The following is a 19,267-nucleotide window of genomic DNA, read 5'->3' as shown; positions in this document are numbered from 1 at the left end:
ATAAATTACCAACACCAAAGAAAAAAGAAAAATTGGGACTTCCCTGGTGGCGTGGTGGTTAAGAATCCATCTGCCAATGCAGGGGACATGGTGGGTCCAAGCCCTGGTTCAGGAAGATCCCACATGCCATGGAGCAACTAAGCCCATGCACCACAACTGAGCCTGTGCTCTAGAGCCTACAAGCCACAACTAGTGAGCATGCACAACACAACTACTGAAGCCCACATGCCCTAGAGGCCTCATGCCACAACTGCTGAGCCCGTGTGCTGCAACTACTGAAGCCCACGGGCCTAGAGCCTGAGCTCCGCAACAAGAGAAGCCACGGCAATGAGAAGCCCGCGTGCTGCGACAAAGAGTAGTCCCCGCTCACCGCAACTAGAGAAAGCCCGCATGCAGCAACGAAGACCCAATGCAGCCAAAAATAAATTAATTAATTAATGAAAAATAAAAAGATAACTTAAAAAATTTTTTTCTTTTAAAAAATAAAAAAAGAATAAAAGAAAATACCAGTACTAATCTTGCAAACATTAAAAAGATAATAAAATACTATAAACAACTCTATACACATAAATATGACAGTGAAATAGAAAAAAAAAAGACTAATTCCTCCAAAACCAGAAACTACAAAAACACACCCCAAATGAAATACATTACCTTAATAGTCCTTTAATTGTTAAAGAAATTGAATGTGTAGATAAAACCCTAAAATTCTGTACAACTGAAACTAATATTGTAAATCAACTACAGCTCAATTTTTTAAAAAAAGACCTTCTGGGGCTTCCCTGGTGGCGCAGTGGTTGAGAGTCCGCCTGCCGATGCAGGGGACACGGATTCGTGCCCTGGTCCCACATGCCGCGGAGCGGCTGGGCCTGTGAACCATGGCCGCTGAGCCTGCACGTCCAGAGCCTGTGCTCTGCAACAGGACAGGCCACAACAGTGAGAGGCCCACGTACCGCAAAAAAAAAAAAAAAACTTCTGAAACAAAAGTCAAAACCCAGATGATTTCACTGGAAAATCCTACTAAAATTTACAGAATGAAACCATTTCTACCTGATCCGTGACAGAAAATAGAAAAGGAAGGAATACTTACAAACTCATTTTATGAAACCAGCATTACAATAATACCAAAACCAAACAAAAACAATATGAGGGGAAAAGACGATGGATCAAGAATCAACATAGATGCAAAAAACACTCAACAGAATATTAGCAAATCAAATCTAGCCCTATATAAAAAGGATAATACACACCATAACTAAGTGGGGCTTATACCAGTAATACAAGGCTGATTTTATTTGCAAAAAATCAATCAATGTAATCTACCACACTAACAGTTTAAAGAAGAAAAACAATCACAAGACCATATCATGAAAAAAAAACATTTGACAATATTCAAGATGACTTCATGATAAAAACTTCCAGCAAAAAGGAATATAAGGACATTTTTTCAATCTTATAAAGAGCAAACAAAACAAAATCTAGGACTAGTCAGTTCAGTAAGTACAATAGAGCAAATCAGACATGACTTAAGATAGGATTAGCAGGACTTCCCTGGTGGTCCAGTGGTAAAGAATCTGCCTTCCAATGCAGGGAACATGGGTTCAATCCCTGGTTGGGGAACTAAGATCCCACATGCCTCGGGGCAACTAAGCCCCAGCGCCACAACTACTGAGCCTCAACTAGAGAGCCTGCATGCCGCAAACTACAGAGCCTACACACTCTGGAGCCCACGTGCCACAACTAAAGAGAGAAAACCCACACGCCACAACTAGAGAGAAGCCCTGAGCTGCAACAAAAGATCCCGCATGTCTTAACGAAGATCCTGAGTGCCACAACTAAGACCTGAAGCAGCCAAACAAACAAACAAAAAAAAGAAAGGATTAACAAATGAATTAGAAAAAACCAATTAGAATTCTAAAAAGGATGAAAAGAAAATATAGTAGAGAGGATTTTAGACATAGAACTAAAGGGAGAAGATCTAATATATATACGTATATATATATATTTTTTTTTTGGTTGCATTGGGTCTCCGTTGCTGTGAGCAAGGGCTACTCTTCGTTGTGGTGTGTGGGCTTCTCATTGCAGGGCTTCTCTTGCTGTAGAGCACGGGCTCTAGGCCCGCAGGCTTCAGTAGTTGCAGCACGTGGGCTCTAGGACATGCGGGCTTCAGTAATTGTGCTGCAGGAGCTCAGTAGTTGTGGCACATGGGCTTAGTTGTTCCATAGCAATGTGGGATCTTTCCGGACCAGGGCTCGAACCCGTGTCCCCTGCATTGGCAGGCGGATTCTCAACCACTGCACCACCAGAGAAGTCCTAATATATTTAATGTATTAGTCTCCTGAGGTCAATGGGGCAGAAACAATATTTGAAGAGCTATTAGCTGAAAATTTTCCAGATTTGATGAAATACATCAACTCACAAATTCAAAAATTTCAAAAGTCCCAAACAGGATTAAAAAGAAAAAAAAAGGACACCAAGACACAACACAGTAAAACACCAGAAAGACAAGAAAAACCTTACAAGCAGCTAGAGGGAAAAAAATTAAAATACAACTTCTAAACGAGCAACAAGCTGGCAGCTCACTTCTCAACACAAACAGTGGAGGCAAGAAGATAAAGGAGTGATATCTTCAAGATGCTGAAAAGAAAATACTGCCATCCTCAACCTATGCAACCTAAGCAAAAATGTCTTTCAAGAATGAAACACAAAGGGACTTCCCTGGTGGCCCAGTGGTTAAGAATCCGCCTTCCAATGCAGGGGATGCTGGTTCGATCCCTGGTCAGGGAACTAAGATCCCACATGCCATGGGGCAACTAAGCCAGCGCGCTCTAGAGCCCGCACACCACAATTAGAGAGCAGACACACACACAATGGAATATTACTCAGCCATAAAAAAAGAATGAAATAATGCCATTTGCAGCAACATGAATGGACCTAGAGATTATCATTATCTCTGATTATCATTATCTCTGATGTAAGTCAGAGAGAGAAACACAAATATCATATGATATCACTTATATGTGGAATCTAAAAAAAAAAAGATACAAATGAACTTATTAACAAAACAGAAATAGACTCACAGACACAGAAAACAAACTTACGGTTACCAAGGGGGGAAGGGGAGGCAGGGATGAAGTAGAAATTTTGAATTAACAGATAAAATAAACAACAAGGACCTACTCTATAGCATAGGAAACTATACTCAATATCTTGTAATAACCTATAATGGAAAAGAATCTGAAAAAGAATATACATATATATGTATATGTATAACTGAATCACTTTGCTGTATACCTGAAACACTATAAATCAACTGTACTTCAATTTAAAAAAATTTTTAATAAATAAAAATTAAAAATAGCTTTGTGGTATGCAGGTAATGTAAGTCTTAAGAATATAATACTTACACCCTTAAATGTATATATTAGAAAAAGAGGCTGGAATGTTTATCTCAAATTAAGAAGAAAACAGCAAAACTAATCCAAATAAAGCAGAAAGAAGGAAATAATAAATCAAGAATAAGAGTTAATGAAATAGAAAATAAATATATAACAGAAAGAACTAGTAAAGTTAGAAGTGGGTTATTTTAAAAGATTAATTAGGTTGATAAACCTCTACTGAAGGAAAAGAGGAGCCACAAATAACCAATGATAGTAAAGAGAAAAGAAGCAATATAACAGATGCTGCAAACCTCAAAAAGATAGTAAGAGGTGGCTCTGAACAATTTTAAATTAATAAATTTGAATATCTACACAAAAGAATATATTCTTACAAAAATAACTACCCAAAACTCATTCAGGAAAAAAATACAGATAAGCATTCTGAAATCAAATAAGCCTCCTCCATGGGGCCTCCGTCCACTTTACCAAAATGGTAAGAGGGGCTATCTCTGGATTGGACAATTACAAATGATTTTATCTTTCTTCTACATTTTTCAAACTATCTACAAGGGCATGTGTTACTTTTTAAATTTTAAGGGGAGAAAAAAGAACTTGGAGCCTTAGGTTCCAGTCCTTTTTTTTTTCCTCTCTCATTGAAGTATAGTTGATTTACAATATTATGTTAGTTTCAGGTGTAGAGCACAGCGATTCAGTATTTTAATGGAGTACAATTATAGATTATACTCCATCAAAAGTTATTACAAGATAATAGCTATAATTCCCTGTGTTTTACAATATATCCTTGTTGCTTACCTATTTTATATATAGTACTTTGTATCTCTTAATCCCATTCTTCTAATTTGCCCCTCCCTCCTTCCCTCTCCCCTTTGGTAACCACTAGTTTGTTTTCTATATCTGAGTCTGTTTCTGTTTTGCATATCATTTGTTTACATTAATTTTTAGATTCCACATATAAGTGATATACAGTATTTGTCTTTTTCTGACTTATCTCACTAAGCATAGTATCCTCTAGGTCCATCCACATTGCTACAAATGGCAGAATTTCATTCTTTTTTATGGTTGAGTACTATTCCATTGTGTATATATGTATCGCATCTTCTTTATCCATTCATCTGTTGATGGACACCTGGGTTGCTTCCGTATCTTAGCTATTATAAATAGTGCTGCTGTAAACATTGGGGTGCAGGTGTCTTTTCAACTTAGTGTTTTCATTTTTTCTGGATATATACTCAGAAGTGGAACTACTGGATCATATGGTAGTTCTATTTTTAGTTTTTTGAGGAACTGTTTTCCATAGTGTCTGCATCACCATTTACATTCCTACCAACAGTGTACAAGGGTTCCCTTTTCTCTACATACTCTCCAACATGTATTTGTAGACTTTTTGATGACAGCCATTCTGACAGGTGTGAGGTGATACCTTGTTGTTTTGATGTGCATTTCTCTAATAATTATCAATGTTGAGCATTTTTTTATATGCCTGTTAGCCATCTGTATGTCTTCTTTGCAAAAAAATGTCTATTCAGGTCTTCTGCCCATTTTTTTTATTAGGTTGTTTGTTTTTTTGATTTTTTTTTTACCTATATATTTTGGAAATTATCCCCTTGTCAGTCATATCATTTGCAAATATTTTCCATTCCATAGGATGTCTTTTGGTTTTGTTGATGATTTCCTTTGCTGTGTAAAAGCTTTTAAGCTTAATTAGGTCCCATTTGTTTATTGGTTCCAGTCTTAATTCTGCCACAGGGTCTGCTGTGTAGCTTTCATTAAATTCTTTAATTCCTAGATCTAAAATTCCTATACTAGATCTAAACTATAAAACATTTCATTTCACATACCAATTTAACATACAAGATGGATATTAATCCTTCCATTTCAAAAAAAATTGTGTTTCTATATATCAACCACATGCAACTGGCACTATTAAATACTACCAGAAAGAAGGGCTGTAATTCAACTACTTTACCAATTTAACTAGTTTATACCTTAAAACAACATACACCAACAGAGTACAACAGTGCATATTTAATAGCTGGTTTGCCTTAGAGGGTATGCACAATGCCTAGGCACTCAAATATTTTTTGAATCAAGGATGACCAGGAAGTTAGGCTAAACAAAATTCTACTAGGAAAAGGAAACTTTCCTTCTTACTTTCTATATTTCAACATTGTTTGAATTATGAGTTTTTCACAAGGTAGATATTATATTAATAATGTTAAAACAAAAAATTGAGTTCTTTATGGTTTTTGTTTGCTTTTTGATTTTAATGGCCAAATTGGGCTTTTGATTATATAAAATTTTTCTAGCATAAAATGACAGCCATGTTTAAATGTTCCATTTGTCTATGTATTAAAACATTCTTCTTTCTTCTTTGGCTGCACCCCACGGCTTTCCCAGACCAGGGACTGCACCCTCATCCTCGGCAGTGAAAGCACGGAGTCCTAACCACTGGACCACCAGGGAATTCCCAACATTCTTAAAATTACTTTCTAAAGAAAATCTTGCTTCTAATATGGTACTGGCACAAAAACAGAACCATAGATCGATGGAACAGGATAGAAAGCCCAGAGATAAACCCACACACATATGGTCACCTTATCTTTGATAAAGGAGGCAGGAATGTACAGTGGAGAAAGGACAGCCTCTTCAATAAGTGGTGCTGGGAAAACTGGACAGGTCCATGTAAAAGTATGAGATTAGAACACTCCCTAACATCATACACAAAAATAAGCTCAAAATGGATTAAAGACCTAAATGTAAGGCCAGAAACTATCAAACTCTTAGAGGAAAATATAGGCAAGACACTCCATGACATAAATCACAGCAAGATCCTTTTTGACCCACCTCCTAGAGAAATGGAAATAAAAACAAAAATAAACAAATGGGACCTAATGAAACTTCAAACCTTTTGCACAGCAAACGAAACCATAAACAAGACCAAAAGACAACCTTCAGAATGGGAGAAAATATTTGCAAATGAAGCAACTGACAAAGGATTAATCTCCAAAATTTACAAGCAGCTCGTGCAGCTCAATAACAAAAAAACAAACAACCCAATCCAAAAATGGGCAGAAGACCTAAATAGACATTTCTCCAAAGAAGATATACAGATTGCCAACAAACACATGAAAGAATGCTCAACATCATTAATCATTAGAGAAATGCAAATCAAAACTACAATGAGATATCATCTCACACGGGTCAGAATGGCCATCATCAAAAAATCTAGAAACAATAAATGCTGGAGAGGGTGTGGAGAAAAGGGAACACTCTTGCACTGCTGGTGGGAATGTGAATTGGTTCAGCCACTATGGAGAACAGTATGGAGGTTCCTTAAAAAACTACAAATAGAACTACCATATGACCCAGCAATCCCACTACTGGGCATATACCCTGAGAAAACCAAAATTCAAAAAGAGTCATGTACCAAAATGTTCATTGCAGCTCTATTTACAATAGCCCAGAGATGGAAACAACCTAAGTGCCCATCATCGGATGACTGGATAAAGAAGATGTGGCACATATATACAATGGAATATTACTCAGCCATAAAAAGAAACGAAATTGAGCTATTTGTAATGAGGTGGATAGACCTAGAGTCTGTCATACAGAGTGAAGTAAGTCAGAAAGAAGAAGACAAATACCGTATGCTAACACATACATATGGAATTTAAGAAAAAAAAATGTCATGAAGAACCTAGGGGTAAGGCAGGAATAAAGACGCAGACCTCCTAGAGAACGGACTTGAGGTTATGGGGAGGGGGAAGGGTGAGCTGTGACAGGGCGAGAGAGAGTCATGGACATATACACACTAACAAACGTAGTAAGGTAGATAGCTAGTGGGAAGCAGCCGCATGGCACAGGGATATTGGCTCGGTGCTTTGTGACAGCCTGGAGGGGTGGGATAGGGAGGGCGGGAGGGAGGGAGACGCAAGAAGGAAGACATATGGGAACATGTGTTTATGTATGACTGATTCACTTTGTTATAAAGCAGAAACTAACACACCATTGTAAAGCAATTATACCCCAATAAAGATGTTAAAAAAAAAAAAAAATTCATGGGACAGCAATGTCTCAGCCTTTCCCCCCGCCAAAAAAAAAAAAAAAAAATCTAGCCACAGTAAATGCTGGAGAGGGTGTGGAGAAAAGGGAACACTTTTGCACTGCTGGTGGGAATGTAAATTGGTACAGCCACTATGGAGGTTCCTTAAAAACTACAAATAGAACTACCATATGACCCAGCAATCCCACTACTGGGCATATACCCTGAGAAAACCATAATTTAAAAAGAGTCATGTACCAAAATGTTCATTGCAGCTCTATTTACAATAGCCAGGAGATGGAAGCAACCTAAGTGTCCATCAGCAGATGAATGTATAAAGAAGATGTGGCACATATATACAATGGAATATTACTCAGCCATAAAAAGAAACGAAATTGAGTTATTTGTAGTGAGGTGGATGGACCTAAGTGTCTGTCATATAGAGTGAAGTAAGTCAGAAAGAGAAAGACAAATACCGTATGCTAACACATATATATATGGAATCTAAGAAAAAAAAAGGTCATGAAGAACCTAGGGGTAAGGTGGGAATAAAGACACAGACCTACTAGAGAATGGACTTGAGGATATGGGGAGGGGGAAGGGTGAGCTGTGACAGGGCGAGAGAGAGTCATGGACATAAACACACTACCAAACGTAAGGTAGATAGCTAGTGGGAAGCAGCCGCATGGCACAGGGATATCGGCTCAGTGCTTTGTGACCGCCTGGAGGGGTGGGATAGGGAGGGTGGGAGGGAGGGAGACGCAAGAGGGAAGAGATATGGGAACATATGTATATGTATAACTGATTCACTTTGTTATAAAGCAGAAACTAACACACCATTGTAAAGCAATTATACCCCAATAAAGATGTTAAAAAAAAAAAAAAAGAATATTCCTTTGGCTGAGTTCAGTTTACCACCAGGTGGGGCAACCACCTCAATCTTGTCTTTGTCAGGCTCCTCAATTTTCAATTCCAGGCCCAGCTCAGCTATTTGTTAAAATCTGTAACTCTTAAAATAAAAAATCTCTACAAGGCTTCCATGGTGGCACAGTGGTTGAGAATCTGCCTGCCAATGCAGGGGGCACAGGTTCGAGCCCTGGTCTGGGAAGATTCCACATGCCGGTGAGCCACAACTACCGAGCCTGCGCGTCTGGAGCCTGTGCTCTACAACAAGAGAGGCCGCGACAGTGGGAGGCCCGCGCACCGCACGGAAGAGTGGCCCCTGCTCTCCACAACTAGAGAAAGCTCTCGCACAGAAATGAAGACCCAACACAGCCAAAAATAAATAAATAAATAAATAAAAAATTTAAAAAAAATCTCTACAGTCCAGGTATTAGGTTAATCTCTAATTTTTTATGTATTAAAGTCTTTCAAAAGCAAAATTGTGAAAATTTTAGAACTGCTTAATAGGCACATAATTTGTCAATTCCTCTCAGTACATTAATATGCATCCTTAGATTAAACCAGACCAGCTAAGCTTTATACCTGGATTGTATTCTCTTAGCTCTCCCTGCCTCCAACCTATAAAATTCATTTATCTAAATATGGCCTAATGCCATTGACCTATATCAAAAAGTATTGTAAAAAATAGCCTTATAAAAGTGGTCACCATATTTACTCTAAGGATGTTGTATATTACACTAAGCGCCGTTTCTATTTACTAATTTATTGGGTACTATTTTGTACCCAATAAATTTTTGTTCTAGGTGCTAATGAAATAGCAGTAAAGGGTATTGAAGGCACTCAGGTCTTTTCTCTGAGTGAAAAAAGAAGTCATTTGAAAATTTTGAACAAGAGACTAATAAGATCCGATTTACACAGTAACAGGATCATTCCACTATTATGTTGAAAATAAACTGAAGAAGTATAAGACTAAAGGCAGAGAAGGCAAGGAGACCTGTTAAGAGCCTATTGCCATAATCTTGGAAAGAGATGATGGTGCCCTGGACCAGGGTGGTAGCAGCACAGGTGATAAGTAGACAGATTCTGGATGCATTTTGAAGGTATAGCCAACAGAAGTTGCCAACATTAGATCTGGGGTGTAAATGAAAGAAAACAGTGAAAAATTCCAAGGGAACTGGAAAAAAAAAAAGGAAGGTAGCCATTTACTGCTTTAGAGAAGGCTGGAGGAAGAGAGTGTTATGAGACAGCTATTAGACATTCAAAAGGGAGATGTCAAAGAAAAGCTGGATACAGAAATCTGAAATCAGGTTGAGAAGGAGTACTTAAGGGAAGTAAAGGACAACCAGCAGAGCTAAGTAAAGAAACTATTTCAATGAGGAAGAAAAAGCAATTTTACAAGACAGAAAAGGAGAAACTGTTAGAGCAATGTGCTTGAGTAGATAAGAGGGGATGGGACCTGGGATATTAATTGGGGTTTCTCACAACTGCAGCAGTATTGACATTTTAGGCTGAGTAATTCTTCATTGTGGGGAGCTGTCTTGCACATAATAGGATGTTTATCAGGGTCTCTGGCCTCTGCCCACTAGATGCTAGTCCTTCCCTACAACCTTGTCAACAATCAAAAATGTCTCCAGACACTGCCAAACGTCCCAGGGGGCAAAATCACTCCCAATTTAAGATCATCAGTACCAATGGAGGAACTGGCCTTTCCTGGAAACACTGACAATTCATCCATATAAAAGATGCTATGGTTACAGTACATGACAGTAATTTTAATATCTCCTTCTGATTAGATCCTCCTAAGTACAGATACAGTCAAGGCCAGAGAAGACATGAGGAAGGTGCCAGCATATAACAAAACCGAAGTCATTACTCCTAGGAAGATGTCAGCATTTTGTTATTGAAATGCAGAGACCATATAAGCTATGTGTGTCTTTGAACTTAGTCTAAGCCAAAACTTTTATGTTTTGGGGGAGAGGGGGTCCAATCTATGCTGCCTTGCATAATGCCCATATAGTTTCAGGTTTCCTGGGTTTCTTCTAAAATCACAAGAGGAAAACGTCATGACGTAGTATGAATTAAATTAAATATCATTCCTGAGAAGGCTCAATTTTTAGAGGAATAGCCCAAAAGGAACACATCTCCAATGATAATCTAAGAGGATGATATTTGTGCCTTTCAAATCACCCCACCAAATTATCATGTAGTGTTTAAAGGAGTCTGGTTCTATTCAGTGACCCCTTTATAGCTAGTGACTTCTCCATCAAAGAGATATAAGCTAACCATATTTTTAGGTGTTTAGGATGGAGGCAAAGGGGAGCATTAAAGGAGCCTTTAGCAATCATGAAATGAGAAAGTTTGAGAATAAAAGCACAGTCAATTGGTTTCACATATTATACGTCAAGTGCCAGGGTTACATGAGCTATCTCTAAGAGCAAGAAAATACAGTCACACCACCCGTGAAAGTTGCACCTGCCTCCCTGCTTCCTCAATAACAAGTCCTATCCTGTTATATCACAAATTAGGGATCCACAGCAAAAATAAAATGAAAAAAAGATACTACAAACTCAAAATGATTGAAAACCCTAAAACTTCTATTAAAATATTTAGTTTCCAAACTTGTTTAAAAAATAAGCCACAAAAAAATAAGCTAGAAGAGCCTTACTTGAATCTGAATTACAGGTATTCTCTATTATTATCCCCTTTCAAACACTACCTTGCTTTCTATCACAGAAGGAAATTAAATTGGTCAGGCACGACTTGTTTTTCCACTGCACCATTACTGTTGTAACCCAACATCCTATACTCTTTTTGATGATTAAATACTGAGACTCTGGGCTTCCCTGGTGGCCCAGTGGTTGAGAGTCCGCCTGCTGATTCAGGGGACACGGGTTCGTGCCCCGGTCCGGGAAGATCCCACGTGCCGCGGAGCGGCTGGGCCCGTGAGCCATGGCCGCTGAGCCTGCGCGTGCGGAGCCTGTGCTCCACAACGGGAGAGGCCACAGCAGTGAGAGGCCCGCATACCGCAACAAAAAAAAAAATACTGAGACTCTGATTTGTTCTAAAAGTTTCTCAAGATCCAAATTAAGATACTGATTATAATTTCTTCTTTTAATTGAAGTATTTACATATTTACAATGTTGTGTTAGTTTCAAGGGTACAGCAAAGTGATTCAGTTATACATATGTATGTATACATTCTTTTTCAGATTCTTTTCCATTATAGGTTATTACACGATATTGAGTATAGTTCCCTGTGCTCTACAATAGGTCCTTGTTGTTTACTTATTTTATATATAGTCGTGTGTATGTTAATCCCAAACTCCTCATTTTTCTCCCCCCATCCCCACTATCCCCTTTGATAACCATAAGTTTGTTTTCTATGTCTGTGAGTCTATATCTGTTTTGCAAATAAGTTCGTTTGTATCAATTTTTTAGATAATTTCTAAAGTCATCCTTCAAATACTCAAAAAGCTAAGAACAGAAAGTAAAGGAGTAAATCTACTTAGTGGGTGGTTGAGTACCATCACCCTGGCCCATCTCCCACTCTGCACTGTACTCTGACAGTACCATCTACCTGATACTGAGGATACAATCATAAACAAGAGCCTCCTTCTCGACTGTGAGCCCGAAGAAGAACCACTACTTCACAAAGGCTCTGCATGGCTTAATCCCTGAGGCAGAAAGGAAGTCAGGCTCCCTGACTGTAGAGTCTGACCAACAGTCTTGTACATACATACAAGTGGCAGGGCACAGAGGCGCTAGACCTATATCCTCACCACAATCACTTTATGTTTCTGGTCCGTCTTCTCTTTTGCCCCTTGGAAATCTCTAGAGAGGTCTGTATAAATGCCATCCAAGGTCTGAATAGTTAAAGAGAACCTAATTTAAGAACCTCGTTTTACAGATGAAAAACCTAAAAAGTTTCAGCAATTTGGCCAATGTCATATAAGTAGTTGGTCTCTGACTTCCCATTTCTGAGGAGGCATTATTTGGGGTTATACCGGAGTTTCAGGGTAGCTGCTAGGAGTCTTCTCACTCTAGAAGGCAGGCTAATTAACAATCTACCTAGGGACATAAGTAAAAACTTATAGAACCTCATATTCACCTACAGGCTGACAGCAAACACAAGGCCACAAACTCTAAAAGATATCAATTTAAATAAACAAGAAGCTACTCTCCAAGAATAAATGGGCCAATTTCTCTTGGGAAACAAGCCCGTTCTAAATTCTTGACTTCTGTCCTTCCCTTTATTCTCAGCATAGGCTGTCAATAGGTAAAGTCATTATACCTATTGATAACTAGCCAGTACAAAAGCATTTTTCTGTCCAACTCTCCAATTCCCCTGGCCAAAAGTGATCTCTTATTCCTTCTGAATTCCCACAAGAATTTAAGTGCCTCACAATACCACACAGCTGACCTGCTGTGGTTAAGTATACATCTTAACTCCCCTAGTAGATAGATTACCAGCTTCCTAAACTTTTTTAATAAACTCCCTGAAATCTGGACTATTTTTTTTTGTTCTTTTTTATTATTTTTTTTAATCTCCACAGAGCCACACACATCCATGTGTTCAGCAAGCATTTGTAAATGTATAAACAAGCTGATTATTTTCAAAGTTCGGTGTTGCCATAATTCTAGGACTAGAATGTTATTATGCTACAGTAGAATAAAAATATATCTAAATGCCAAAAAAAGGTCATATATGACATATATAACATGTAACATAACATTATCTTCTAACTTTTAAATAAATGTTTTTTCATTCATTTCATTCACTACTAGAAAAAACAAAAACAAAAGTCAAGAATGTCAGAATACAAATATATTTTCCTAAAAAGCTAAGGGTAATGTTTGCAAATCGTATTTTTCAAAATTCTAACAGTATTCGCTACTTAATAAAGAAGCCCTGTGGGGTGTTTTTAAAGTCCTGTGTTTTGTTTTGTTTTTCTAATCACTTTTGTGAAGGAACAGTCACCCAATAATGTATCCTTTATATCACACCACTCCTTGGCTTTTGTTGTTCTTACCATCTAGAAATGCCTAATACTACTCTGTCTTTCCAAGTGTCAATCTTTCATGAAATCTTTTATCTTCCCAACTACATGTGATCTCTTTCACCTGACTTACATTGTAATTATGTACATCATTTTTTATCTCTGCCAGTATATTATAAGCCCCCTGAAAGTGGAAATGACTTACTAATTTTTGTAAACTTTTTTCATCAATGTATTGAATTCATATCAGAATGCAGTAACATCAACTGCCCCTATATGTCTGAAAATATAGTCTGTACCCCTTAGGTGAACAAAATATTTTAATTATATTAATAATCATCATGTACCATCACTATTTTAATTAATATTCTAATGCTTACAGAAAAGTAAAGTAAAAAAAAACTAAGGACTATTTTCAGAAAGTAATAAACAACATAAATAAGGAGAAATTTAAACTATCTGTTGCAATAAGCCTTAAAACAGCCACTTACCTGTAAGAAGGTACTTGGAAATGTATCGATGGCAAAATAAACTACAACAAAGCTCATACATCAACCTTTGGACTACCTGGGACCTGACTTATTACAGGATAACAATATTTCCCAGGACTTAGATCTTATATTGAAAAGAACAGAATGATCAAAAGGTGATATTTATACAAGTGTATTTATAAAATTACAATTGAGTGTTTTAAAAAACTCCTAACTGCCAAAACACAAGTAAAAACCATCACAGCCCACATGCTAGCACTAAAAGTATTCATCACTGGGTTTGTCCACTACCAACTGCATCACCATGTCAACACAGTAGAGATCGTGCCCTGACAACATAACCAAGCAGACATTCACTGCCCAGCCGATCACACCACCACCACCCACCACCTCCCATGCACAGTGCAATATATATATAACAGATTGTTTTTCAATTACAATGTCATGAACACTTCAAAATTCTTTTAGAACAATTCCTTTTCAAAAACTTTGCTTATATTGGGGCTTCCCTGGTGGCACAGTGGTTGAGAGTCCGCCTGCCGATGCAGGGGACACGGGTTCGTGCCCCGGTCCGGGAAGATCCCACATGCTGCGGAGCGGCTGGGCCCGTGAGCCATGGCCGCTGAGCCTGCGCGTCCGGAGCCTGTGCCCCACAACGGGAGAGGCCACAGCAGTGAGAGGCCCGCGTACCGAAAAATTTAAAAAAAAAAAACTTTGCTTATAGACTCTGAAATAAATGATCTGCCCTATTTTGAAAAGGTCCTCAGGTTACCACTGGCTAGCTCCAAGACAGTCTTACCTTCTACACTGGCCATGTCTAGACCCTCCCCACATATACACACCCTTCAGAGCAAGAACTCTGACAGGAAAGAAACATGCTACAGAGAAAAGCCCACCAGATGAGAAGTCACAAGACCTCCATTCCAGTGCGGGCTGGTCCCCTTGTTAGTCATCTGACCCAGAACTAAAGTTTTTTCATCTGATTGCTATACAAATCAAATGGCATGCTCTACATAAAGGAGTTTTACCTTTTCTTTTAATTTCATTTTTACTATACTAACACAGGCATTGAAATAATTGTTAGCTGATTCCTGAGTACTTGAAAACAGCTTGTTCTCATTTTTTCAAGCAACTCTGTTCTTCATAGAGTCCAAAAGGTCATTTCTAGTTCAAGGCAAAATTATAACTGGATCAGTGTATTCAAAACTAAGATATTGGGACTTCCCTGGTGGTCCAGTGGGTAACACTCCATGCTCCCAATGCAGGGGGCCAGGGTTTGATCCCCGGTCGGGGAACTAGATCCCACATGCATGCCACAACTAAGAGTTCACATGCCGCAACTAAGAAGCCTACATGCCGCATCTAAAGATCCCACATGCCGCAACTAAGACCAGGCACAACCAAAATAAATAAATAAATATATTTTTAAAAACTAAGATATTAAAATGAGATGGTGTGCAACATGGGTGTGTAAATGCCAAAGGGCCAAAATAATCAGTGTCACAGGCAGGCATCCTAAACCAGGTAAATTTTGAGTCATTATTTGGGAAAACAAAACGCAAGAATTCTCTTGTTGCAACATAAAAATGTAGGCTAGAGTGAGAAGATTGGTATGTCTAGAGCAGAGAGGCCAAGGTGAGGAGTATATATAATCAAATGTAAAGTCAAAGATGGCAGAAGAATATCTGACAAATTTAAATTTCACACCACAGCTCTTAGAAACAACTACATACTCTTGAGCCAAGAATGATATGGTGAAATGCTATTTGAAGATTATTATACCAGCAGCTGTGTGGAGGATGAATTGAAGTGATCAGAGATGTCAGGAAACCAGTTTGGAAGTTTTTAATATTAAGTAATACAAATAAGGTTCTACAATAATCTGGTAACTAAGGACATGAAAAGGGGTAAATCTGGTAGTCACTGCAGAGAGTCAGCTAGATTTGGTGACAGGTTGAAAGAGGGAGGTGGAAAAAGATTTGAAAATGATTCCAAGGACCTGGTCATGAGCAGCCTACAGCATAACCACACCTGTGCAGCACTAATGGTTCTGGCATTGGCTTTTCCAGACTGCACCTGAACCTGTTTAGCCCTATATACCAGCCTCACAATGAGACACCACTCTACCTTAGATGGAAACAGAAAACTACCATGACCATAATAGTGTGGAGATACCCCATAAGCCAAGAGTTCAGATTCATTTCTTGATGGAGAAAGCCTGTTCTTCTAACCCTGGGGAACTTCCTCCCCACATACACAACTAGGGGAGAGGGAAATTTCTTCTCTCTATGCCCCCCAAATTGTCTACACACTTGAAGCCCAAGCTCAACACTATATGGTCTTTCAGGTCACAAGTACACAAAACACAGATGACACCATTGGTAGGGATAGGTGTAACAATATAAGTCAGGCAAATTATATTTTTTAAGGGTTCATTCTAAACTGGTACAAAGCCAAGTTGATTACATTTAAAATTAAAATGGCCAGAAAACAATCTTATGGGGTTATTTCTAATGTATCACAATGTTAGATAAACTCTGCTCCTGAATGCACTGTGCTACATAATGATTCTGCAGTTTTGCAGAAGCTTTTCTTATTTCTGCAGCTTTAAAAACATGCTACTGGAAAGCAGACATCAGATCAGAGTGTTTCCCTTGTCTAAAAACATACCGTTATGCTATTTCCAATTTCATCAAAGAGAATGATTATTAACAACAATGTGTATTTAATCGAGGTCTAATTGTCTACAGTTCCTTCCAAGGAGGACCATGTCTAAATTTAACACAAAAAAGAAACTCATGTTAATCCATGGGAGTCTCTCTGTGGGTAAACGAAGCTCTAGAGCTTGGTTTGAATTGGCTACACTAACAACATTCCATTCTCAAAAGGATTAATCCATCCAAGCTCCTTGAGAAACATGTCTATTTCATCCAGATTTTTAAGAGGTTCTAACACATTATCGTTTACATACACTTTAATCTCACAAACAGGAAAAACACTGTCATAAAATTTTCACATTGCCCTATCTTTAAAACAAACCAACCAGCCTACCTTGCAAACGGATTAAAATATTATCTAGGGAGGGTACCAAACCGTGATCTCGTCATAAATAAGAGCTCTCCAGACCGCTGTCACTCTAATTATTCTATTCTAAATTTCTCGGAGGCAGAGAATGAATTTTTCCATTTTCTTGTTGGAATTAAGGTTCTGCATATCAGGAGGTACGGAGGGTTGGGCTTAAAGCCACCGGCTCCAGCGGCTCCTCAATGTCCTAACACAACGGGCAGGGGGAGCCAGACGCAGCATCTCCTGCACGCTCCGCGAGGAGACAAGACCGAGTCTCTGCGCCTCCAAACCCAGAGCAGGTGCGAAACGGACGCAGGTGCGAAACGGACGCTCTGGGCTTTCAGCGGTTTCACCTTCCTCCACCACAGACCCGGGGCCATCCTAGGAGACGAACCGTCTGGTGCAGTCACCCCCGGGGCCCGTTTGCTGAGGGCGGACAGGGCGGTGGATTCCTCAACCTTTCCCCTGACTGGCAATTTCCTACAGCAGCCGCAGGAATCACAGTCCCACGGCCCGCCCCGCTAAATTGGGGTGCAAAGGGGACTCGGGTGGGGCCTACCAACACCTCGCAGCCTCCCGGGGAGGCGTGGGCCGGGGACAGGGGGGTCTTGGCCCCCGCGTAGAGACTGCGGTCTCTCCCCCTCGGGCTCCCGGACACCGCTCACCGTGAAGGGGACATCTTCGACGCTGCCCACGGAATAGCAGTTGTCTCCAGGGTTGACAGCTCCGGTGAGGACCTGATGTAGATGCATCTCCAGAGCCCCGGCTGGCCAGGCGAACGCACTAGAAGACCGAACGAGCCCCGCTCCCGGCCCTCCTCCGCCCGCGAGAGCGCTTCCCGCTCCGCCTCCCTCGGGACCCACCCCGCCGCGGCTCGGGCTTAAGGCCTCGCCCCCCTTTTGCCTTCCCCCAGCCTGGTCCCAGCCATGGGAGCTCCTCGACCGCCGCCGCCGCCGCAGCTGCCGCCGCCCGGATCGCCTCTCGGCTGCGGAAGTGCCCGGATGCTCCCACTGCCTGCTGCACCGGCGCACAAATGCGGGAGGAGGGCAAGGGTGCTTGTGAAGTGGGGAGGGCGGAGGGGGAGGGGCTGGGGAGCGCGCGGCCGGGCGCGTGCTGGAAGGGACGCTCCACCCGAGGGAGATGGGCGGCGCGCGCGTCCACCCTGGGGGCAGCGCCAGTCGACTGGAAGGGTAAATCCCTCCTTCCGCTGCTAAACCCTTAGCTCAGTCCTCCCCCGCCCCGCGTTTGCGCGTGCGCGCGCAGAGGTTTCCAGGGCAATTGCGCGCGCCGCGCGGATCCTTGTCCCGGGATTGCGCGCGCAGAGGTGCGGGAATTCCCTTGGAGCCTCCAGGCTGCGGCCGCTGGGGGCGGTCGTGGGGGTGGCCGCAGGGCGGAGCGGAGGTCGCTCCGGGCCAAGACGCAGTCCCTCTCCGGAGAAGCACCGCGAGTATGCTTCGATGAGTCTTTAATCCATTACCAAGTACACTGCATGATGGTCAGTGCAGTTGACTTCAGGAGGACACCCGTCAGCGGAAAATTCACCTCGGGAAATCTTAGATCCCTTAGGGCTTTTTTCAAGTACAGTGCATGAGATATTTTACTTTATGTAAACAATAAAAACATCTTGCAACTGTGTAGAGAAGCCGTACTCCCCTAACAGCAAATTATTTTGTTCCCACCTTTTGTAACGGTTGTTCTAGACAGCGAAAGGGCCCCCTGGAATGAGTGACTCCTCTAGGCTCTTTTTTCATGCGCGATGTTATGGATTCTTGCAGAATCGCCTGAATTTTCCAGACTGTTAACCTTTGATACAGGGATCAGATCCCTGCTCCAGTTCAATTCGTCACAAGGCTTTAAGCCTATACTGTGTGTGATTAAGTCACTGGGGCAAGGAAGTAGAAGGGACTAAGTTACAACTATCTATAAAAACAGGCAGAACGCAAAAAGTGTTAGGATTGAGACACAAAAGTCTATGCACCACAGAAGAGGAAGAATACTTTTGACTAAGGGGATGGGTAAAGTGTTATGGAGAAACTGACATAAACGCTGCATTCAAATAGAGAAAATAGCCTAAGCTAAGGCTTAGAAGTGTAAAATGACAGGATGTGTTAGAGAAACAATGATTAGATTAATGTTTAAGGCTGAAGATATATAGGGTGAGAAAAGGAATGGTAGTTAACAAGAGATGGATACATCCAAGAGGTAGCCTGTGGCCAGCCTGAACATGTAGAGGCTTGAATGCTCCACAAAGAAGCTTAGATTTCATTCCCGTACAGTGTGTGTGTGTGGGGGGGGGGGGGGGGGTCCATCAAATGCTTCTGAGCAGTAATGTATAAATTTTTTTTTTTTTTTTTTTTTTTTTTTTTTT

The 19,267-nt window shown here is 40.5% G+C and overlaps 1 protein-coding gene across 4 annotated transcripts in view; it reads right to left on the bottom strand.

Annotated features, from left to right (window-relative positions):
- DMXL2 (Dmx like 2) overlaps positions 1-18,303 on the bottom strand; it is a 157,199-nt gene extending 138,896 nt beyond the window's left edge. For all 4 annotated transcript variants that reach the window (XM_079913056.1, XM_079913058.1, XM_079913057.1 and 1 more), the window contains exon 1: positions 17,565-18,303. In XM_079913056.1, the coding sequence (XP_079769182.1) occupies positions 17,565-17,651 (87 nt within the window). In that variant the 5' untranslated portion in view covers positions 17,652-18,303. The remainder of the gene's footprint in view (positions 1-17,564) is intronic.
- Between the last annotated feature and the right edge of the window lie 964 nt (positions 18,304-19,267).

The sequence above is a fragment of the Stenella coeruleoalba genome (assembly GCF_951394435.1).
Source record: "Stenella coeruleoalba genome assembly, chromosome: 2".
NCBI lineage: Eukaryota > Metazoa > Chordata > Mammalia > Artiodactyla > Delphinidae > Stenella > Stenella coeruleoalba.
The sequence above is the reverse complement of the archived record's forward strand: the minus strand, read 5'-3'. Positions and strand labels throughout refer to the sequence as shown.